Genomic DNA, 23,976 nt, shown 5'->3' with positions numbered 1-23,976 from the left:
GGAATAGAAGCAGCAGGAGGCAGCGTAGGCCTCTGTTGGCGGGAAAAGTCAATTGGAGGGGGGAGTTGCGATTCCCCCCAAGTCCCTGGTGCTGCCTGAACTCCCTGCCGTCTGAAGGAGGGAAGGGAGGTCCTCCTGCGTTCATCGGAATGGCTTCGAGCTTCAGTAATTTCTCCCCCTCTGGTAGGAGGAAAGGTGAATTTAGGCTGAGCTAAACTCAAAGGGTCTCGAGCTGGGTGAGCTGAGCTTATACGAGGCCTCACTTCCAAACGCTCAAAAGTTTCTGGGAGGTCCAGTAGGGACTGGGATTTCAGGGGGTTTCTCAGGTCCCAATCCAGTGACTCTCCCAATACTCCAGGTTTTACTGTCCTCCATTGAGGTTGAGAAGAGGGAGGGGGCTCTCCATTCCGCCCCAGGGAAATGTTTTCTCCCGAATGACAGCCAGCAGCCGCTTGGGGCTCGGATTGGGAGGGCAGAGCTGCATAGATCAGGGGGTGGGCAGCTGCTTCAAAAGGAGGGGGCGAGGAGAGGGGCGACGAACGGTAGAAGAAAAGGGAGGGCTTGGTTCAGGATGGGCGTGGGGAAGGGAAGAAGCGCTGGTGGCTGGTGGAGGAGTGCAAGGGGCTTTGCTCCTTCTATGCCACCACCCCCTCCTCCCTCCCTCCCTCTCTTCCTTCCCTCGCTCCCTCTGCGGCCTGCATTCCTCTCTGCTTCCCACGCCCCCCTTTTGCACCCAGGTCGAGGCAGAATTAGCAAGCCGCGCCTCACGCCGGCGCCGGCTCCCCCTCCTCTCCCCGCCCCCGCCCCCATCACCACCACTGGCCTTTCCTTCCCTTCCCGAAGCCGGGATCTCCCTGGGCTGGGCCATGACCGAGTCAGCTCATCCCCGTCACACCGAGGCCGGGTCCGCCACGTAAGGAGATGAAGTTGAACGCATCTTGAGAGGCGAAGGGGGCGGGGAATCGGCGGTGGCAGCGGGAAGGAGGGAGCACGAGCGGCTGCTCATGCGCCCGGTGGCGCCGAAAGCTATGGGGAGAGAGGAGTTGGGGGGGCGGGTTTACCGTGCTGAGGGCTCACAGGCTCACAGCCTAGCGGAATGTAGAAGCTGCAGCAGCTCCCTGCTTGTCAGGGTGATGGAAGTGGCTGCTAAATTGCGGGGGGGGGGAGAAACTGAATGGAAAAAGCTGGGATGAAGATGCCCCTCCCCACCATTACTTACCGATGTCTGTCGGCGGCCGCGTGGCGCTTGGATCGGGTGGGCTGCGAGGCGCCACCATCCAAGGGTCTCTCTAGCCAGCAATTAAAGCGCCTCGCTGGCCACATGGCCAGCAAGGCGCTTTAATCGCTGGCTAGAGAGACACCTGGATGGAGGCCTGCTTCGGTCGGCGGCCTCACAGCCCACCCGATCCAAGTGCCACGTGGCCGCCGACAGACATCGGTAAGTAATGGTGGGGAGGGGACGGGCAAGGGGCAGGGCGAACCGCCAATTTAACAAACGGTTCGGCCGAACCATCTAGAACCGGTAGAATCCCACCACTGGATATAACCATATGCAATTGATGGGCTATTGGAATACTCTAGTAGTGGGAAGAGGGCAAAGGTCTTCATAAAAAACATCAATAATATTGAAGGAAGCCTTCTCCAGGAAGAACTCTGGTTTCCCTGTGGAGGAGGAGATTCATGATAATCGCTGGAAATTACCCACTCCTAGGATTCAATATACAGGATATTTGCTATCTTAATGTTGCCCTTTCCCTAATTCAACTTCAGAAGCAACCTGGTCTGGCAACTGAAACCTCTATACCCATCCTTTGATAATATGGGTGTTCAATATATGTGAGTACTTTAAGTCAGCAATGCTTCTACTGCTGGGGAATTCTGGGAATTGAAAATGAAGTCTATTATCTAGAGCAGGGGTAGTCAACCTTTTTATACCTACCGCCCACTTTTGTATCTCTGTTAGTAGTAAAATTTTCTAACCGCCCCCGGTTCCACAGTAATGCGCTGTGTATCGTCATCTGCGCATGCCTTTCGCACATTGTGGAATGGGTTTGGGGGAATGCCGGCTACCAGCCCTGCTTGTCTGTTACAGCTGGGTGGTGTGGGGGGAGATGCATAAGCTATTCTGGGACGAGGCTCTTTTGTTTGCGCTCGCACTATAGTGCCATTTAGTTTCACTTACGTAACGTGAACTAAACTTATATGCGGGTGATACAAATAGTATATTTTCAGAAATTTAAATTGTCATGGGGAATTTTATGAAAACCTAATGAAAATGTTTTTAAATAATGCTATGAATTTTTTAAAGTCAATTAAATTTAAAAAAAAGAAAAGTGCTTCAGTATCGGACAAAACCCCTACCGCCCACCATAAAAGCTGGAACACCCACTAGTGGGGGGTAGGGACCAGGTTGACTACTACTGATCTAGAGGGTACTCAGATTGGGAAAGGTTATCTCAGGAAACAGATGTGGGAATCAAGTAGTGGCAGCCTGCTCGAGTTTGTGTTGTATTTGCCACTTATCCTCAGCTGCTAAAATAACATGTAGCCTCAGCAATGGTGGAACACTTTATAAAAGCTGAAGGAAGTTTCTGCTACCAGGAGCCCTATAGGTAGTCAAATGCAAGCTAATATGGAGCTTGTGTGAACTTTTCCAGATTGTATGTTAGCTTGAGTCATACCTTCCCAGGGTTTCTTCTTGGTGCAGAAAGTGTATCCAAAAAGCATTCCTCTGCTTGCCTTTCTTTGCCACACTCAAGTTATCTCCAATATATGCAGCTGTCTCCTGAGCTGTCCACAGCCCAGATATATTAGAATATTTCAAAAGAAGAGCATCTAGAGAAAAAAATGGATGAAGTGACAGAAGTACGGTATATTACATGTGCTTTCACAACCTGATCTATACTGCAGCATAGAGCTATCAGTTTCATATGTGCACAGAAAAGCAGAACAAGATGAATTGCTTTGGACTGAGAAGATATTTCTCAATAATATCTTGCCAATAACTGCAGATTTAAAAACAACTACGGCCATGCTCCCAAAGGAAGTATATTGTTTTGTATATGATAACAACAAAAACACTAAAATCAAAACAAATGATACTGCAGCAGATACAGAACTTTAATTGAAATATGTGGATATCAGTATTTAGATTCTGCTTCTCATTAAATAATTAGCGGTTTCTTTACATCTTACATCTTTAAGAGTATAAATATGATACACAATCCACAGAAAAACAATTGTATCAAAAATAATAGCAAGATCTGAATTCAGAAGTCTTGATCTTTTCTTAACTTTTGCAGCCTCATTTCTTTTCCTTTATTTTTGAATGAAAAATAAATTTTATTCAATTTTACATCAACATTTTAATGAAATTTGCATTGGTAGGGTATGAAGCTTGTGTGTTTAATTAGCCTCAACATAGCACTAGGGTATCATGTCCTTCACTGTACTACCCTCTTTCCAGCAATAGACTACAAGAGTCCATACAATCATCTGACATCAGCAGTCATAGAACTTCTGTATGTGTGGTCAGCTGCAGCTTTGAAGAAGGGGACCCAGCAAAAAGAATGGAAAAGCCCCTGGAACTACTGGCATTCTATGTGGTAGCATGGAGAGAATAGCATTAATTGCATCATTCCCCCCAAAATTATTATGTGATTGGTTTTACATAATATGCAGCTATTTGCTCTGCTACAGACAGTTGTAGTACAGCATAGATCCTGGATTTTGATATCCATAAATTAAGATAAAAATTGGGCAAAAAAAGAAATACAAATTCAGAATGAAGCTAGACAATAATAACTGATATTTATCCCTTAACATTTGGTGGTAAATATGTAAAAAAAATGCACAGTGCTATCTGCTGGCCATAGCAGCAGGTCCTACTGAGCTTCTAATCCCAACCAGGGTGGATGAGCTGGTAACCCTACCATGAGTCAAATGGTCCATATTTATAATCGGTATAAAAGTGTCAGGATGGAATCAATTTCTGTCTTTGAAAATAGCATAGATTTACTGGGATCAAAATAATAGTTTAGAAAATGTGACTTACAGTGTGTTTTATGGAGGAGGCTTGGTTTAAAGAATCCTGTATTCTTCAGTCTCTCAACTAGCCAAGCATGTTCAACACCTGAAAATAGCTTGTTATAATCATCATTGCTCAGAGTACGCGCTTGTTGCATTTGTTCTTTGACCATGCTAATAAAGGAAAAAGAGCTTCCACTAGAATTCATTAAGGGAGAACTTCCCAGTTCAGAAAAACTGGAAAAACTGGATCCTTTGTACCATGATTTCAGAGAGCTTGAGCTGTGGCAGCTGTTTAAAATGCCTCTCATATTTTCACCTTCATCTTCTTCAGTTGTAGCACAATCACTATAATGATTTGAAACTTGCTTGTTGCCCCAACCTAATGAACCTGGGGCCTCAGTCCTGTAATTTTGTGGATCTTTTATTATACCTTCATCTGTTAACTCTCTTCTATCGTCAGTAACCAGTTCCCAGTCATCGTCTGCTTGTGCTTTAACTTCAGATATTTTAGGGCATCCTGTTAACGTCATATTGGCAGATTGGTTAATCCAATTTTGTACAAAATGGTCACATTCAGTTTTTAATACATTGTTTCTTATAGAAGCAGGTACTGTCTTTTCACTGGGTAGATCTGGATTCATTAGTGAATCTTCCGTCCCCTCTTCTGTTTCTCCTTCTAAGTCAACCATTTGCCAATGATTTCTACTTATCGGGCCTGAATCTCGTGTATGGTTTGCATTGTCTTCAATGCTTCCTTTTCCAATACTAGAAATAGTAACATTGCTGCTGTCCTTGGTTCTGGAAACCTTCCCTGAAGAAATTATTCCAAAAGGATCTTTTTCAGATGTAACATTCATTACTTTATCTTGTTTGGAGTTGCTGCTACTAGCTCTTCTGGATGACTGTTTTGAAGCATCCACTCCTGTCTCCAGATGTTTCTTTCTTAAATTTGGGTCCAATTCTTTTGGTGTATTAGTGAAAGGTATGTTTTTCTGAAAGGGATGCTTTAAAGAACCTGCGTCATTTTGAGAGTGTTGAAGTGTGATTTTGTCTATTTTATTAGTTAACAAACAAAGATCACTCTCTTGAATTTTCTTTTCAATATCTTCAGGCAACTCTGTAGTGTTCTTTGTCTTCTGCACCTTATCTCGGGGTAGATCATTTTTATTACTGATAATTTCTTCCCAGCTAGTATTGGAGTTTGATCTGGACAATTTGCTCCAAGTTCCCAGTTCACTAAAGACTTTATTCCCATTTTGGGAATCCACTGAAATCTCACCAGCCTTGTTTTGATTATCAGAAGTTTCACTTTCTGTCTGTTCATCAAGAGAAACCGTCCTTGTAACAATCTGAGAAATTTTCTTTCCCATTTGGTCTTTAAGGCCATCCTGTGTTTTCCTTGCTTTCTGTGAAACTGGGATTGCTACATTGTGATTTTCATAATGAGAATTTGCTTCAGTATCACATATGGTATCCATATTTCTGGTTTCCGTCTTTAAAGTTGTTATACAGGCTCTTGCCTTCCCTTTTCCTGGTCTAATTTTATGGTTTCTGCAAGTACTTTCAAAAACATCACAGACTGATTCATGACGCTGAAAATACATGCTGAGAACCTCCTCAAAGCTCAAATCACAAGTCAGAACTTCTTTTTTGACATCCATTTTGTAGCTATCAGGAATGTAGGATTTGGCATCTGAATTAGAAAAATTTTGCACTTGCAATTGTTCTTTAACTGAGATGACCAAGGACATGATGTCTTTAGCAAGCAGTTCTTTTTCCTGCTCTTCATTTTGAAGTGAATAACTGTAAGCATAAAGCTTCTCCAAAGCTTCCTGGCACAACTGATTCACCTGATTAAGGCTCTTGCTTTCCCCATACAGTCGCTGGTGTACTTTGGCAAGGGAAAAAGCTGCTTTGATAAAAGTGTGGAGCTCCTGTTTGCTGGTGACTGGTTCTTTGTCCTTCTTGCTCAATAAACCAATTTCAAAGGACTCCTTTGCTTGTGATAAATAAAATGCTCGCTTTTCTGGAGGACATACACTTGAACAGCTGTAAGTTAGCAAACATATTCCCCGGATATTCTGAAAAATAAGTACAGTGGGAATGAATAGGATTTGTCAAATTCATATGTCAATATATATGTTTTAAATCCCTTAAAAATCTATTCCAGCATGTAATTAGAATTGTTTTCACTAATTTTCAGTTGATTATAGTTTCCACATTTAGTGAAATATTATTATTAGTTTTATTTTAACATAAATTTATTTAGCATAACGTTTTAAATCACTGCTCATCTTTGTAGAAAATGGGGGAACTTAGAGGAATACAGTAAAAACACCTTCAAAAACATTAAAAGAAAATCAGACTCGAACAAGAATAGGTATTATTACAACAGAAACAGATAAAACATACAAATGACAGATACAAAACGTCCAAATTAACTCAACCAATCTTGTAAGCTGCCCAGAGTCACTTAGGTATAATTGGTGGTGTAAACATGCAATGAATGAATAAATAAAAAAATAAGTTACATATGGGAATTATAACCTTGAAATGTGACAGAAACCACATTTTCTACTCCAGCATCAAGTAAAGCAAGATTAATAATGTCTTGTTAATTTCAATTTATTGATAATTAAATATGGATTCTAATAGAAGCTGCATTTATAACTATATTTATCCTATGGTAAATGCTAGTGAAATAAATGGAACATGCTTTATCTATCTTTCTGAACTGAAATATTAATTTAGGCAATAGTAAATAATTGTTTAGAATAACTCATAACTGTTTAGAGTAAAAAGCTTGTCCCTGGGTACAGTTTAACTTTCTGCTTTATATTTCATTCATTTCATCTGCACTAGAAATTTACATTAAAACTTGAATCCCAAGTATTAGCTAGGCAGGATCATATTATATCACTAGTTGACAAAGACCGCTGTGAAGAATTTTCAGACTGGAAGAAAATAGGAATGCTGAACATGGTACTTACAACTGCAGTGAGCACAAACAATGGTGTGAACTGACTCAAGACTGCAGCCAGCTTGCAAGCTTCGGCAGCTGAAAGTAAACGATGATCGAAATCTTTAAGAAGGTTCTAATAAAATAACAAAAAGAAAATGGACATTGAAAGATACTTGTTTTGACAGTTTTAAACACATATTTTATATGACATAGGCTCAGTTGCATCTCTCAATTCAGAGACAGTGTATGATAAGAAGCTTGAATAACAAACTATTTTGTATAAATAAGAAGCTAAAGATTGCTAAATGTGCCAAAAGCAGTATATAATAGCAATAAAACATGTGTGATGATAAATGGAATTCTTACAGAATGGTTCAATATTGAACTGGAGTAATACAAATGTGTGTAACATCATTTTATTTGTTTAATCTATTTCTGGTCAAATAAATAAGGAATGCTGATAGTATGTTGGATGCGATGAGACATTAATGTATCTGTAATAATGACATGTAGGTTCCTGACAGCCCAAATTTGTAGTGAATATAAGTGTGTCTGATGCAATTAGAAATATGGATTTGAAAATTAATTTATTAATGGCACTTGCATTTGAATTAGAAAATGGAGGGCTCAATTGCAAAGTATACATAACGGTAATAACTAGAGAAAGTATTTGTTTTTTTACATAACATTTAAAATAAATGAAAAAATGAATGGATTTTGAATGATGAATATGTTTGTAGAAGGGAGTGGATACTGAATGGCTGATTGTAAAGAAAGAATGTTGGTTGAAATAAGTGAAAAATAGCTATAGTAACAGCTTGCCTATTTTGTTGTACAAAAGAGAGAGTTGATACATGCAGATAAACATAAAAGGAAATTGGACATAGGGGCAATGGGAAGTGTGTATGATGAAACAAGCAATATAGCATGTGGTTGTGAATGAATGGGTGATGCACAAATGTGGCTTGAATACAAACATCAATAAATGATGTAAAAAAACGGGTCAATGAAAATGATGAGCTTCAAACACAAAACAAATATATGAAAAAAGTTGAATGGGTTGAGAGGAAGGTTGGATGCAGTTAATGAAAGTTTTGAAAAGAAAGTTGAGAAAGACCAAAAGGCTTTATATGTGAACGGTATGGATGTGGCAGAAACAAGAATGGTTAGCAAGGAAAGTCAGCTATAAAGCAATATGATGAATGATGTTGATATAAATTAGTTTTAGCTAAATTTACTTTTCTTTTTTCTTAATTAATTTGGTTTATATTGTTTATTCCTTTTCTGTATTGTGCACAATGCTTGCTCCAAAAAGTGGGTATGTATGAAACTTAGTTAAATCAGGTTCATCTTTGCTATAAAAATAGTTACCAGGCCAAGCTGAGAATTGTTTTTAAATCTGATGTAATCATCTTCACTCATGGATATAAAGATGTCTGCCAAAATACCCAGTGAGGTAGCTATTCCCTAAAAAAAGAACACATACAATCAAGTATATATATATATGTATGTATGTATGTATGTATGTATGTATGTATGTATGTATGTATGTGGGTCTTTGGTTATTCGGGTTTTCTCCCGCGTAAAATTGGAAGTATCTTGGCGACGTTTATATTGTTTATTCCTTTTCTGTATTGTGCACAATGCTTGCTCCAAAAAGTGGGTATGTATGAAACTTAGTTAAATCAGGTTCATCTTTGCTATAAAAATAGTTACCAGGCCAAGCTGAGAATTGTTTTTAAATCTGATGTAATCATCTTCACTCATGGATATAAAGATGTCTGCCAAAATACCCAGTGAGGTAGCTATTCCCTAAAAAAAGAACACATACAATCAAGTATATATATATTGGGGTTTGTTTCTATTTTAAGCTACTTCAAACATGTCAAAAGAAAGAAAAATACCATCTAAAGCTCTTTATCTATCTAATTCTAGTGGGACAAGAAATATCAGCTTTTTTTCACCAGTCAGGAAATATTAAGATATATACTTTTCTGTTGCTACAGATTTGCAACAATCTATTTTCTTCCATTTGTGAGCCGATCCAATCGTGAAGATTACAATAAATCTGGACAATATGAAATAGTTGAATAAGATGAACTCCATAGATACTAGTAAATAATAGAGAAGATACTTAAAGGTTTTATACCTGCTGAACCAACTCAAGATTAATTAGATATATCAATATTTTTAGTAGAGAGCTGAAGAATACTAATAAACTAACTCATAACACAGATGCAAATATAGAAATAAAGAAATATATTTGAATTTCACAATTAATTCCCCATCCAAATCACCTGCTATTCTTCAATTATTCCAAATCAGTAATTTCTCTTCAATTAATTTACCTCTAATTAATTTTCCACACTGATCCTGTTCAAAATTAAATTTGCCTTCAATTAATCATGCCCTTTCATCTTAAACAAAAATGCTTTAAGGCATAAACTGTAGAGTCATATTTTTGTGATGGTGGTGGCATATCTGCTTGCCTATGTGCATGAATCCATGAGAGAAAGGACAAAGTGTCCACATTCTTCTAGGAACTCTATTTCTTTCTTAGTTAGATGCATCTATATAAACCTGAGTCTCAGAACTTCAACAGCTATTTCACTTTTTAAAATTAGAAAAGAGAGACAAAACTGTCTCTTAGATGTCAATGGCTCAAGCACCAAGGGCTTCAGAGAACATGGAATTTTGCCTCTTCAAAATAAACATTTTTTTATGAAGCAGTCTGTCAGTGTTCAATATGCCCATTTTTAATATGAACACAAAGGTCTTGAACATAGGGCATGACTCAGGGGTGAAATCCAGCAGATTCTGACAGGTTCTGCAGAACCGGTAGTGGAAATTTTGAGTAGTTTGGAGAACCAGTAGTAGAAATTTTGAGTAGTTTGGAGAACTGGCAAATACCACCTCTTTCTGGCCCCAGAGTGGGGTGGGAATGGAGATTTTCCAATATTCTTCCTCCAGGAGTGGGGAGGGAATGGGGATTTTGCAATATCCTTCCCCTGCCATGCCCACAAAGCCACACCACGCCCTCAAAGCCATGCCCACAGAACCGGTAGTAAAAAAAATTCTATTTCACCACTGGCATGACTGAGTAGGAAATATTCCAGGTGTCAAAAAATACATTTATTACCTTCTTATCTGGCTGGGGAAGTGTAAAATAACCCAAAATTGAGGCCCAAATCAGCTCTGCTGCTTCATACCATATCCCTAAAATACAACACACATAAACAAATGTTCATTTTTTAAACATTTGTTTTATTTTTCAAACAGAGTTTTACTAGTGATGAATATTGGATCTAGTTCACAAATTCTGATGACAGAGGTTGACCATTTCATGATTCTTGACTTTAAATGAGTATTTATTCATAATTTATTTGTTACTATTTTAAGAAAGCCCATTTTATATAAATAAATTTAATTTTCTCTCTATATTAAAAGACAGCAATTGCATGTCAACATAATGCAGAACAGGCTGTGTATTAGAAATTATACCAAACTTCATATTTCTGTTAAGAAATATTTTTAGTATGAAAAAGCTTTACTCATACTGGAAGTTTATTTTGTTGTGAATGAATATCCATATTAGTGCCTTCAAGTCAGTCCTGAGGTCTGGCAATGACATGGAATCCATGAAATTTTATTGGCAACTATAGATGGTTTGCAACTGCCTACTTCCTACACCTGATAGGGAATGACTGGCCCAAAGTCATCCAGTTGACTTTGGTGCTTAAGGCCAGAGTAGAACTCTAGTCTCCCAGCTACTAATCTAATATCTTTAATCACTACACTAATTGGCTCTTATGCACAATTGGTTATTATGCACAACTTCTTATCTCCTTACTATTTATTTTTATAGATTGGGTTTTCCACCAAGTTCTTCCACATGAAACAGTTAATATGCAATCTATTCCAAACTTGTAGCTTTGGAACAGTATAGAGATTCTTGGATTTATTACCCAGTTTCTGTAGAATCTGTCCTCTGATCTGTATACAGACAGATTGAACAAGAATACGATCACTTTCTTTACAGTACTTCCATACCCCTAAAAAGCAAAAGCAAAATGTCAGTAAAATATCATTCAGAGCTTTAAAGATGAGGAATAAAAATAGCAAGACTAGAATTTAACACTTGGCTGAAATTAACAGTCCTTGTTTTACAGCTAGTTGTTTTGTGACTTAAGCTCTGGGAGATATTGAAATATTTTATATTTTATTTAATCTTATATTTATCATTCAATATAATTACAATGATATTTTCTTATATCTTTCTACAAACAGTCAACACACACACACTACAGTTCTTCAGTGAGTCAAACTACAGTAATTAAAAAAAATAAGGATATGTTAAAATTGGTTCTAAATAGATGTAACATGCAAGGTTAAACATAAAAAACTGAAGAAATAAAGACCAACACATAGTTTTACTCCCAACAAATTAATTCATTTTATTGTGTAGGCCATAACTAGCAATAACCGGAATTTATCAATTAAAATGGAAAGAAGTATAAAAACCATAATTTATTTACCTGTTGCCCCATTGTCAATAATAAGACTGCTAAGAATATATTCAGCCTTCAATAATTTACCTAGAAATATTAAATGTTTTTGTTATAATCAACATGATAGGGCAATTTCACTTCATAAGTAAGGTTCCTTTAGTTGAAATGATCACCAGGATGAATACAGACAGCTGCATTACTTCACATACAATTACACACATGCATCAACTTTGGGGTAATAATTTCTCACCATGCTTGACATAATTATAGGCTTTCTTTTAAAAAACCATAGCTTCCCTTTAGTGAAAAATGGCATATGGGAACTACTTGTTAACTTGGGTGTCTTCTAATCATAGTGTAATGATCAGGACCCACCTTAAATTAGGCTGTGACTAAGCAGCAGCCTTGGTTAGAGACTGGTGATATGCTGTATGGTCTCAATCTCACCCTATTAGCTAAAGCTGTGATTTACTTGGGAAATGAGCCCTATATGAGACAATATATTAAACAATGAGACAAAGCACAACTTTGAAATGCTTAGATGTATGTGTGTGTGTGTCTACATACACACATACATGTATATGTGTGTGTGTGTATATATATATATGTATGTATGTATGTATATGTATGTATGTATGTATGTATGTATGTATGTATGTATGTATGTGTATATTTATGGGGTGAAATATAAAATTTGTTACTACTGGTTCTGTAGGCGTGGCTTGGTGGGGGGGAGTAATGTGACTGGGTGGGTGTGGCCAACTTTTTAAAAAAAAAAAAACATTTTTTCTACAACCTCTTTGGCCGAATCCGGTCCGAACTGGGAGCATTTCACCCCATATATATATATATATATATACACACACACAGACACACACTCAGATTCATCCAAACAAATATTTTGTTCTATTTGAAGTTTTATGCTTTCAATATGCTACTTTGACTGAAACTGAATTAAAAGAATGAACAGAGACCCATCTCTCTGCTTTGTTGACATACTTATTTTTCAGACTTGCCAGGAGAATGCTAGAAAACTTAACATTTCTGCTTGTATTGTGTTGAAATTAAGCTATTAAAAAAGATTATAATTTCATGACCATTTACCAAACTGCTGAACAAAAACAGATTTTATTTTCTTCTTACAATAATCCTTTTCCAAAAATAAAGAACCAGTATGATGTAGTGGTTAAGGTACTGGCCTGGAAAATAGGAGACAGAGTTCTAGTCTAGCCTTAGGCATAAAAGCCAGCTGGATGACTCTGAGTCAGTCATTTCTCTCATCCCAACTCACCTCATAGCGTTCTTGTTGTTGGATAAAAGAGGAGGAAGAGGGAGTATTATGTATGCTTTCAATCTTGAGTTACTTGGTATTGTTCTTGAGTTACTTATAACAATACCATTTATGTTCTTTACTGAGAGTGAAGAAAACTTCTAGGTCTATATAAGCAGGTTAATTGTACAATAGTATTTGTAACCTTGAGTATCTGCAGATTTTTAACTTATATGCAACTTGAACTGTACTCAGAAAATATGAGAACTGTATAATCTATTTTAAGACATTTTTGTTCCAAAATATAGCAATTTACCACTCAGTATTTATGTTAATATTTTTAAATTTAGTAGCTGGAGCAGTGAGATTGTGCAGTGAGACAGAACACATAGTTGTGGTCAATTGGTTGTAGACTGCTAGCTCCTGCGTGAGGCAATCTGTGTTGTGATTGGTTGCTGTGGGTGTGGAGGGGGAGTTTCCTTGTTTCCCGCCTTCCCCCCGTGTGCTCTGTAATTTACCTCATAATGTTCCTGCTGTATCGATTTACCTGATGATGCTCCTGTTTGCCTGACTATCTAATTTGGTGTATACATAGATATAAAATATTTATTTATATAAAACAAATTTGTGTCAGTGTCTCTGATTCCATTTGGACACCTGGTGTGCAATTCTCTGACAGGTTATGGGCCCAGAAGCGCCTGGAAAAGCTAGTAATATTTTTCTGAGGTAAAAGTTTCTTTGTGAGCCTGAGGGAGATTGAGGAGGATTGGCAGGGAGCAGCCTTTAGGCAACAAAAGCTCTAATTAGTGCTTTCCCTATTCTTTTACAATTTTCTCCTGTTTTTCTTGCCCATTAGAAACTTTGTGTTGGCAAAGTACATGGCATAAAGAAATGTCACCTTTAGAAAGAGACAAAGTATCCTCTTGAAAGTCAAGTATCTTCTAATTGGAATTGGGCTAAGAAAATGGAGAACGGGTCAAGGGGCTTGCAGACAGCATTTCATTACCTGAATTCACAGAGATGCGAGCCTGACGAATAACCAGCTGAGGGGCAATTGGTACTGTAGGCTCAAGCTGATGCAGCCGTTTGACAATTTGAAGAAGCTGGCTGGAACCATCAACCCAATATAAAAACCGGTCAACCAGAAATGCAATAGCTGTTGCTGTCACATAGTCTCTGTTGGCAATGGAGGTTTTTAAGCAAACCTGAAAAGAGGACCAAAAATATGTAAATACGAACAAGCTGCCCTAGGAAACTGTTTGCAGAGGACAATTCATAAAATACATCATTCACCAGGAGATAGAAAAGGTACCAAGCTGCAACATTTATTCACTTATTTTTCTGAAAGATGTTTATGCTTCCCTTGAGCTGCAGAAACTCCAGAGGCAAAGTTGGAATCTATTTCATCCAATTGCAGAAAACAAATAGAAAAGGTGGAAAACGACTTTAAAAAGACTTCACAAATTATGGTATACACTGTTGGTATAGCAGTGTAACCTTTTACGTTCGTGTGCAGTGACATTTTTCAGGTTCATTCAGCTTGTAAACTGAAGTTAGGTGAGAAACTTAATTCTGAAAACAAATATATAGATTGTACTAAGCCGCTAATAGTTTAGTTTGTTGATTAAGCCACTGTTGCTGGGTTCACAGATAATGCAAAAATATAAAGTATGGTTGACAAACTATAGAGACTGAATTCACACCACATGCTAAACTAATACCCCGTATAGTTTAAGCATAATGTGAACCTAGGGATTAAGTTAATCTACAGCTAAAAAAGTTAAGTTTGGTTCTCACTAAAATCAGTGGGGCTTAAATTGTGGAGAATGTATCAGAGCAGTTTTAATCAGAACTAAGAACTGCACACAGCATCTCTGCAAGAACCCTCTCTTCCAGTCATGAGAATTTCACCACATGTCTCTTTTCCTTATATAGAAATGTTGAAAGCAGACGCCCTTTCACTATAGTGAGGAAAATTTTCCTGCATGGTATTAGTAGGAATGCAGAGTATATGTTTACTCACAAGATCAGGGTGTTAATTACTTTGAAGTTTCCTCTTCAGATGATTTAGGCAATAAAAAAACAGATTCTTTTTGAGGATTTTTGACAGTAAAATAAAATGTGACAATTGAAAAGGATTCCCCTTTTTCTGGAACATATACTTTCCACTATGGGAAAAATTCCCCATCTTGAAGCACCTGTAAATTGATACTGCCTCGGTATAAATTCTTCACAGTGCTCCAGCATCTACCATATGTATAAGCATTGCCTTCATTGCCTAATATATTTTTCCCCTTTGCATCTTGCCTTCCTTTAAGAAACTGAAACACAAAAGCATGGGAGAGGGTGACCTGCCATACAAAAGAGCCTTTGAGTTCCTAGGAAAAGGAGATGTGAAGAAGGGTAGGAGGAATCCAAGTGGCCCTATTATTTCCACTTGCACTAATTAGACATTTTTCTGTCAGCTATTGAGCACCGCTGAGAGGCCAAACTCACTGAATTCATTTCTAAAGTGTTTACAGAAGTTTGCATCTATTTGTGTCTCTTCAGGAGGAAAATAAGCACTTCAATAGCATTGTGAAAAAAATCTATACCAAGTTTCCCTATTCTGGGAGGCTGAGCAGCTGCATAATTTAACTCTCTGCTTTAATGCTGAAACCTCTTGTAACCCTCTTCAAAATCAAGTTGACATAAAATAGGGCAAAGTCAAGACAGGGGAAGAATATTGTCTATTTTATTTTTCCTTTCCTTGAAGGTAAGGTGGCATTTCACTCTGATAAATTTAGCTTGATATCAGTTGTTGATATTATAAAACACTTATCTGGTCTCTCTCAACAATATACTAAGAAAAATTTTTGCCCATGGAATCATACAACAGCAATTAGTCCACAAGAAAACTGTAAAACTTATAGATGTCAGACTTTTTCTCCCTGAAAAATATTTAACCATTCAGGCAAAAAAAATTCAGGCAAATTCTGAGGACAAGTCTGAAGCAATTGAAGAGTGTAACAATGATTTCATATTTAAAGCCTAATAAAGCAACTTATTTCTCCCTCTCAAAATCATTGGCAGAGATCTAATAAAATTATTTCTCACAGGAGATTCTGTCCAATTCAATTCTGTTGATCTCAAAGCCTATAATAAATTTTTGGTCTGCCATAATTTCTTTAAAAATATCTATGTGCCTCTGGAATCTTCTTTTCTGACAGATTAATGCTGAGTTATAACAAAGCTAGCTTCTCTTTTTGATATCATCATGCAACAGCATGATGTAGCTGGAAGGATGGTATCCTAGTTCAAATGTTTCTATTCACACAGGTCAAGAAACTCTAACAAGAGTTCATCTTGATGAGGCTAATGAAGGGATTGAAGACTTCCCTTTTAGATAATCTGGTCAATAAACTATGATAGGATTTAATAATGTTTAGGAAAAACAACCCGCCTTTGTAAGCTTATCTTTCATTTTTTCACTTTCTCTAGTTATAATTAAAACTAGCTATAATCTAATAATTTTGAAAGCAAATCAGTAATTGTAACTGAAAGAAAAGTCATTTCTTGTGTTACAATCAAATAATGACTATGTATAAATATAGAAAAAAAAAGAAAATATGCTAATCACTTGGAAATGTATATGTTTATACATTATATCAGTATAATTAAATAAATGATTTATATTATTCCTTCCATTATATTCCTTCCATTTATGCATAATATGTAAGCTAAGAATAGCTGGTTTCTATATGACTTTCACATAGAATTATTATGACTTTTGAAAGCCATCATGCAATGATCTAATAAGGCTTTTCAAAACCCATTAAGATAATATAATTTACAATTTACGCTCAACTCCTGGAGTCTATGTACATAAATTTTCTTTGCAGTAGTATAGAAGTGGCTTCTTATTGGCTTCTTCCATGATTTTTCAAATCCCCAGCCTAGTTTACAGCCTTGATATTTCTTGTAGTCTCTGATCTAAATATAAATCAGGACTGACTGTTCAGCTTTGCCAAGTTCAGGCAGGTGCTGCCACCTGCTGTGGCAAAATAAGTTTGTACTGTTAATGATACCAAACTACTGTCTTTTACAATGGCATCGTCCAGAGCACATAGTTGTGCTAACACTTCTGTATTTGAATGCTTCCATTCACTATATAATCTCAGTAATTTCTTTGCCAGTTTTGAAGCAAAACTGTTTTTGATCTTGCTGCTGGTTTTGTTTCCAATTCCACACATATGTCTGGCCTCCCCATAAAAAAGCAACTATATATATAGATGCATATAAAGTACCTCCACCAAATTAGTATAATTTCAAATAAATCAAGTTAAAATTGTAATTGTAGTATTTTTTGTCAAAAAATAGTGTAGAAATCATTGATTCAGTAAATGCAAAGAACCCAACATTTTAAAAAATACAGTGTAAAGAGTATGGATGGGGAAAAAAAGTTTTTGTATTCATCATGGCTACAGAGAGAAATAAGTATGCACTCTGCTTGAACATCTGTTCAATGTGTATATGTAATTGAATTTAGAGCACAAAAGAAACTTCATGGCTAGAGAACTGAAGAAGATGCAAATGGAATTAGATTTGCAGAATTCTGTATGTAATTAAAATGTTTGCATCGGTATATGTGCGCAGATTGGGGATGAAAAAAGGTTTTCCCAAATAGCTTTTTCTAAAAAGCTCAGAGACGATGAATGTCCTGTATTCTAGTACCTTATTTTAGTGATTTAAAAACCTCCCAGTTTTATGGGATTCATAGTTTCATTTCTAGCCTCAAGGCCAATGCTACAACATCAAGCATTTGCCAGAAAAACTCCTACATCTTCAGAAACACCTCCTCCGGTTATTGTTATCAATATTACAAATACAAACAGAACCAATGTCTCCTAAAGTACTTTACTGATTCTGACTCTGTATGTCATAATGGCTCCTCATTAGAGACTGAATCACCATCACCAAGTCCTCTAGGAGTTTACAGCTTTACAGTATAAAGAGCAAGCTGGTTTTTGCATTATAATTCTGCAAGTTATACTTTCTCATTAAATTCAAATTTTGAAATACATAAATTTGAATGTCAATTAATGACACTGAAAATCCCAAATATTTTAGAATGTCTCAGGAATCTTATTTTTAGAAGTGTGCAGATTCTACCACAGTACATGTAGCTTAGCTGCATCAAGAATGAGGCTGATTTCAATGAGTTTTTGGCAACTCTAGTTTGTGATCACAAAATACTCAGCTAGAATCAACATTTGGCTATGAGAAATCTAGATTCCCAAATAGGGGCACCAATGAAGTCTCTTTTGGCCTATCCTTTGAAGGGAGCTTTCCCTCATTTTGTGACTATTTTAGCCTTCTAATATGGAGACAAGGTATAGCACAATTGTTGAAGCATTAGACTTAATTCAGAAAGATCAGGTTCAAATTCTTCTAAAATAACAGAAGTTAATTGGGTCACATGGGGCAGCTACTAGCTTTCAACCTAGCTACACAACAGAACTGTTATAGGAAGAACTGGAAGAGGGAACCATATTTACATAATTTTAAGGTCATGAGATAAAGGCAGAATTACAAACCTAACAAATAAATAAAAATACGATTATGCTAGCCCTGGTGGATATTATCTCCTGGAATGGAAAAACAGGCAAAAAGCAGGGGTGGGGGGGGGAAAAGAGTTCAGAAATAACAATTGAAATAAATAATTGTAGCAAATAAGAGTAAAAATTGAATGCGAAGAAATTCTAAGTTGGCAGTTAAAATTCAAAATGTTTGGGATTTTTTTGAATAACCATTCAAATAACTTTAATAACTATTAAGTGTTCTTAGTGTCCAGCGATACCATATTTTCTGAATTTTATTAAATCAATTAAACATTTATTATCAGATACATTAATCTGAATTTAAATTAATGAATGAGAATTACGTCCAAACGACTTAAAGAATTCATGAAAAATTGTGCTAATTTCATTTCATTTCAAATTCCTAGCTAAAAGTTCGCCAGTGAAAATCATGAAGAGAAAAAAAAAATATATTGCAGGGTACACATCTCACTCCACCGATTTTTGAAGTTTGATAAAAAACCAACAATATGGGGATTCTCTCCACTCCCTGCCAGCTCCTCAGTGTCTTTTCTGATCGTTCTCATTCTGCTAGTTTTATACAATAGGATTCTGCAGCCAATGCCAAGCTGAACTGTTTAAAAGGCTGATGTAAGCAGCCCTGATTACTTTGCATACTCAGCCAAGCAGTGGTCTGCAAACAAAGCTTGGCTTGTAACAATGCAAGGCTAAGTCAAATTTTCAGACAGGAGACCCAAGTGCTCTCAGAGAGATACTTTGAGATCAGGGAAGATACTCAAGAAGTAAGATGCTGCATGCTGTGAATAAGGACCACAAAATCTGGCCTTCCAGAATAATAAACACTTCATTCAAGGATCCCAGTGCATTTACAAACACTGGTTCATTCTGGTTGAGAGCTTATTCTAAACGTACCACTTTAGAATAAACCCAGACATAATATGTTAACTGTTTTTCCCAACAATACCAACAAAGGGTTATTTGTGTTTCTGGGAGAATTAAAATAATTCCTCAAATCATGTGAAAACAGTAAAAAATATAAATCATTTTTAGCCGTCAAACTGTAATTTTGGACAAGACATAGAATTCAACTGAAAATCTGATAATGCCTTGATTATTTAAAAGCGTGGTGGGTGGGGGAGAAGCAAAGCAGGAAAGGAAAAAGCCTTTCTTGACTAATACTAATAATATGGGTCAAAATGTCAGTCAAAGTACGATTAAAAGGAAAACAAAAAGAAGTGTCTCTTTTCTCCTGCAGTACAATGGTGCTGGAATATAAATTACCAATGAAGCTGAAATAATACTTCAAAGCCCACAGGAAAAGGAACACAGTATTTGGAAATAACTTCTTATGGTAGGATGAAACCACAAAAATGATGGGTAACCCACAAACTTTGGGACACTTGAGTGAATAGTTTCAAACTAGCATGACCTGGGGCTAAGAGACCTATAGCCTGTAACCCCAAGATCTGCTTTGTTTTGCTGGGCAGCTGCAGTTATCAACAGATGTTTCAACAATAAATAATTGGTATCATCTCAGAAATGGTTCGTCTACCTGGGGTGAGAATATAATGTGTGCAAACATGGCTTTGCTATTACGGCCACATTAATCTCCTATCTATCCAGGTTTCTCAAGGAGTTTTACTGCAGGTGTTTTCCCTAGGAGGAGCAGACAAATGCTTTTGAGTCTAGGGGCTTTGTGGGCATTGTCAAAGGGTCAGCCTCCACCATAAATTTCTGTCTAAGGCCACACACCAGAAAGGAAAAGAAAAGTTAAAAGAAAAAAAAAGGAGTGGGGGGGTGTTAGGGGGTAGGGGAGAAAGGGAAGAAGTAGAAAATAGCCAAAACAAATTCAGAATCACAATAAAACTCCACTTAGTGCCAGGAATTTGTAAAACAGCAACTGAGCCCTCCTCCTGTCTCAAGGCGTGTAAGTTACATCACACACGCAAATTAAACCCATTTGTGTATGGAGGGGGAGAAGAAGAAGAATGACTTAGTACTGATTCAATAGGACTTTAAATATTACAATTCTCAGGCAAGCACTGCATGATGTATTCTATTTGAATCCACTTGGAGTCTTACATTTAACACATTTTGATGGTTAATGGCCCACAATCCCATGGATAAAGCTTAGAAATTCTTATCCATGCAAATAATTTTAGCAACATTTTTAAAGGCAACATTTAGGAGAAAAAGCTGTCAATAGGAATTTGGGTCCCTCGGATGGGAAGGGTCCAAATAAAAGATTGTTAATAGGAATATCTTATCTCTATGAATTTATGCCTAAAAGGTAGTAAAGACACAAATGAGCAAAAAGTGGAAGTGTTTCATTAGAGAACTGGTCCAGGCAATTTGTGGTGCCTGATGGATTTTGGATATTAGGACTCTCCAAGTGACTCAGATTCAAAGACAGCATCATTTGGACCCTGAATGGGTATTGGTTACCACCTTTAAAGCGCTTTAAAGGTGGTTTAGGGCCCAGGTACTTACGGGACCGCCTGCTGTTACCTTATGCCTCCCACCGACCCGTACGCTCTCACAGAGAGGGTCTTCTCAGGGTGCCGTCCGCCAAGCAATGTCGGCTGGCAGCCCCCGGGGAAGGGCCTTCTCTGTAGGAGCACCTACCCTCTGGAACGAACTTCCCCCTGGTTTGCGTCAATTACCTGACCTTCGGACCTTTCGCCGTGAATTGAAAACGTATTTGTTTATTTAAGCGGGACTGGCTTAACTTTTTAACTTTTTAAATTTTTTGAATTTTAATAATTTTAACTGGGGTATTTTATTTTTGGGGTCAAATTTGACGGTTTTAATTTTCGGCCAAGTATATAATATGTTATTTTAACTGTTGTTTTAATTTGTATATTGCACTGTTTTAATCTGGCTGTACACCGCCCTGAGTCCTTCGGGAGAAGGGCGGTATAAAAATCTAAATAATAAATAAATAAAATAAATAAATATATGAAATATTTTCTGGGACACCTTACCCAAAACTGGGGTAAACTGGGGACTCAGTATAAGCCGAGGTGGAAATGAGGCACCTACCGGTTATTTGATTTCATTCTTCATCATGATACGTTTCCTCTATAAAAGGAGGCTTAATTCATCTTTCAGAGCTAATACTGTAGTTTGGGTAAGGCAGGAGAAATATGAGTCTGCTTTCTTTTGCAATGGCTTGTTGGCATCATAAAATCTGATCCTTAAGCCCTAGGACGAAGTAACCCAAAAGCATACTGGGATTAAAAATGCAATAATAATATTTTAGGAAATATACAAATTTGTTTTCCCAAATACTCAAAATCTGCTACCCATCGCCTAGTAGCTTTGAGAAGATAGGAAGCGTCCAATTTTTTTTTCAAATGGAAAATAATCATAATGTAACAAATAAAACAAGTTTGCTGTCCCTCAACATAGAGCTAGGTAAGCCCACTAATGTTAATCTTTATCTAACAGGTAAAATTTAGAATGAAATTTTTCACCTCAAGGGGAAAAATACTAGAAATTTTAATCACTGCCATAAGTAATGATCATGGAACTATTATTTATGAATAGATTCATCCACTAACTATTTGCTTTGATAACTAGAATCATAATGGCACATATTTGATTTTTTATCATTTTATGCTCACTTTTATGTGACTGAATAAGATCTATTCTTTATCAGGCTAGCAGATAAAATGTTAGATTTGTGTTTTTCATTTGCACACTCCGCAGTATACCTGATGCACTTGAGAGAGGGGCTTCTTTCATCTCTTCACTGCAGTCCCCTTGTGCATGAACCTTGTGCTTACATGAAAATGCATACTAAACTACAGATCGGGTTACATATCTTGCAATATGTGAACAAAATCAAACCACTGACCCCATGTCTTCTGATGACAATAGGAATCAATTTAACTATTGACTTGAATAGAAGCAGGCTAGCAACTGTCATGGGGTAGAAGCAACAGTGAAAAATGGTGAGCATGTGGGGGGGTCTCCGGTGTAACAAGGAAGCTACCATCTGTCGGGTCACTGTAAATTTAAGAGCTAGTGCAGGTTTCAAAGACAGGTGTCTTTGGTGTCATACCAGTAACTCATGCAGCCTTGCATTGATCATATCTTGCAAATTTGTTTTGTCTTCAAGGTCTATGGCTTGTTTGTATTGCCACCTTTCTGGCACAAAGGGCCACTTCATTTCCTTGGCCTCTTCGATGAGGGTCCTCAAATCCTCAGGGAGTGAAGCTGAAAGGGTCAAAGGGCAGGTAAGTGAGTTAGCCACAAAGGTTACAAGGTGATACCTTTCTTGCTGAAAGCATTCCCTTCCCCAGATTGCCTCTAAGGAACTACAAGCTGCCACTTCTTCTAGCAACAGACCAACAGGGAGAGGGGCTACCTGTCATCAGGTGACCTCTCATCCTTTGCCCTGCAGCTAAACTGGAGCTGTCTGCCATTAAAGAAAGAAATTTTGCAGGGAGAGAAAGACTGGATTGTTTCACGGATATCAGCATAGAGTGTAAGTTGGAAAGGAGTGGAAGATATAGGATGCTCATAGAAAACTCATGAATTTGGATATAAAGGGTTAAAGCAACAAACGTACAGCTTGATTTTTCTCCCTTTCAATATTATACATACAAAATAAATAAATATGGACCATTTCATTATTATCTGATATATCTATGCCCTTCAGAAGTTCATGGCAACTCATATAGATCTCTGTTCATTTTAACCATGCAAAACAATTCTGTGAGGTAGGTTGGGCTGATTCAAAGTCACCCAATATTTTCACCATTGAAAGTCTTTGTCCAACTTCTTGAACCTTTATGCCACACTGATTCTAAACAAAATTGCTCCCACGTAACACCTCTCCTGCGCAGACTGCACTGGCTGCCTGTGGCCTTCCGGGTGCGCTTCAAGGTTTTGGTAATTATCTTCAAAGCACTCCATGGCATAGGGCCGGGCTACTTACGGGACCGTCTGCTGCAACCGATTGCCTCTCACCGACCCGTGCGCTCTCATAGAGAGGGACTCCTCAGGGTGCCGTCGGCCAGGCAGTGCCGACTGGCGACACCCAGGGGAAGGGCCTTTTCTGTGGGGGCTCCCACCCTCTGGAACGAGCTTCCCCCAGGACTTCGCCAACTTCCTGACCTTCGAACCTTCTGCCGCGAGCTTAAGACACATCTATTTATTTGCGCAGGACTGGACTAGGATTTTTAAATTTTTAAATTTTATATTTGGTTTTATATGGGGTTTTATTGTTTATATTTCTATTTTAAACATTTGGCCTATTGAATAAGTTTTTTAAATCAATGTTTTATTCTGTATATATTTATGTTTTTATCTGGCTGTAAACCGCCCTGAGTCCCTAGGGAGATAGGGTGGTATAAAAGTATGAACAAAAGTATGAACAAATAAAAATTGTTAACTATGTTTGACATTTTGCATCCCAAGCTAAGAACTCAGACAAGTATCATAATGGATTGGATCCAGATTTGAACATTAAAAGGGGTTAAAGGTAAAGGTTCCCCTCGCACATACGTGCTAGTCGTTGCCAGCTCTAGGGGGCGGTGCTCATCTCCATTTCAAAGAGCCAGCGCCTTCCGAAGACATCTCCGTGGTCATGTGGCCGGCATGACTCAACGCCAAAGGCGC

The 23,976-nt window shown here is 37.6% G+C and overlaps 1 protein-coding gene across 1 annotated transcript in view; it reads right to left on the bottom strand.

Annotated features, from left to right (window-relative positions):
• ALPK1 (alpha kinase 1) overlaps positions 1 to 23,976 on the bottom strand; it is a 70,036-nt gene that overhangs the window by 8,075 nt on the left and 37,985 nt on the right. Inside the window, exons 5-13 of the mRNA XM_058193190.1 lie at positions 22,415 to 22,569; positions 13,776 to 13,974; positions 11,527 to 11,586; positions 10,957 to 11,043; positions 10,131 to 10,207; positions 8,708 to 8,803; positions 7,020 to 7,124; positions 4,055 to 6,110; positions 2,682 to 2,835 (exon numbers count right to left, since the gene is read on the bottom strand). Coding sequence (XP_058049173.1) covers positions 2,682 to 2,835; positions 4,055 to 6,110; positions 7,020 to 7,124; positions 8,708 to 8,803; positions 10,131 to 10,207; positions 10,957 to 11,043; positions 11,527 to 11,586; positions 13,776 to 13,974; positions 22,415 to 22,569 — 2,989 coding nt within the window. The remainder of the gene's footprint in view (positions 1 to 2,681; positions 2,836 to 4,054; positions 6,111 to 7,019; positions 7,125 to 8,707; positions 8,804 to 10,130; positions 10,208 to 10,956; positions 11,044 to 11,526; positions 11,587 to 13,775; positions 13,975 to 22,414; positions 22,570 to 23,976) is intronic.

This window comes from Ahaetulla prasina, chromosome 8 (assembly GCF_028640845.1).
Source record: "Ahaetulla prasina isolate Xishuangbanna chromosome 8, ASM2864084v1, whole genome shotgun sequence".
Classification (NCBI taxonomy): domain Eukaryota; kingdom Metazoa; phylum Chordata; class Lepidosauria; order Squamata; family Colubridae; genus Ahaetulla; species Ahaetulla prasina.
Note: the sequence above shows the minus strand (reverse complement) of the source record. Positions and strands in the feature narration are given on the sequence as shown.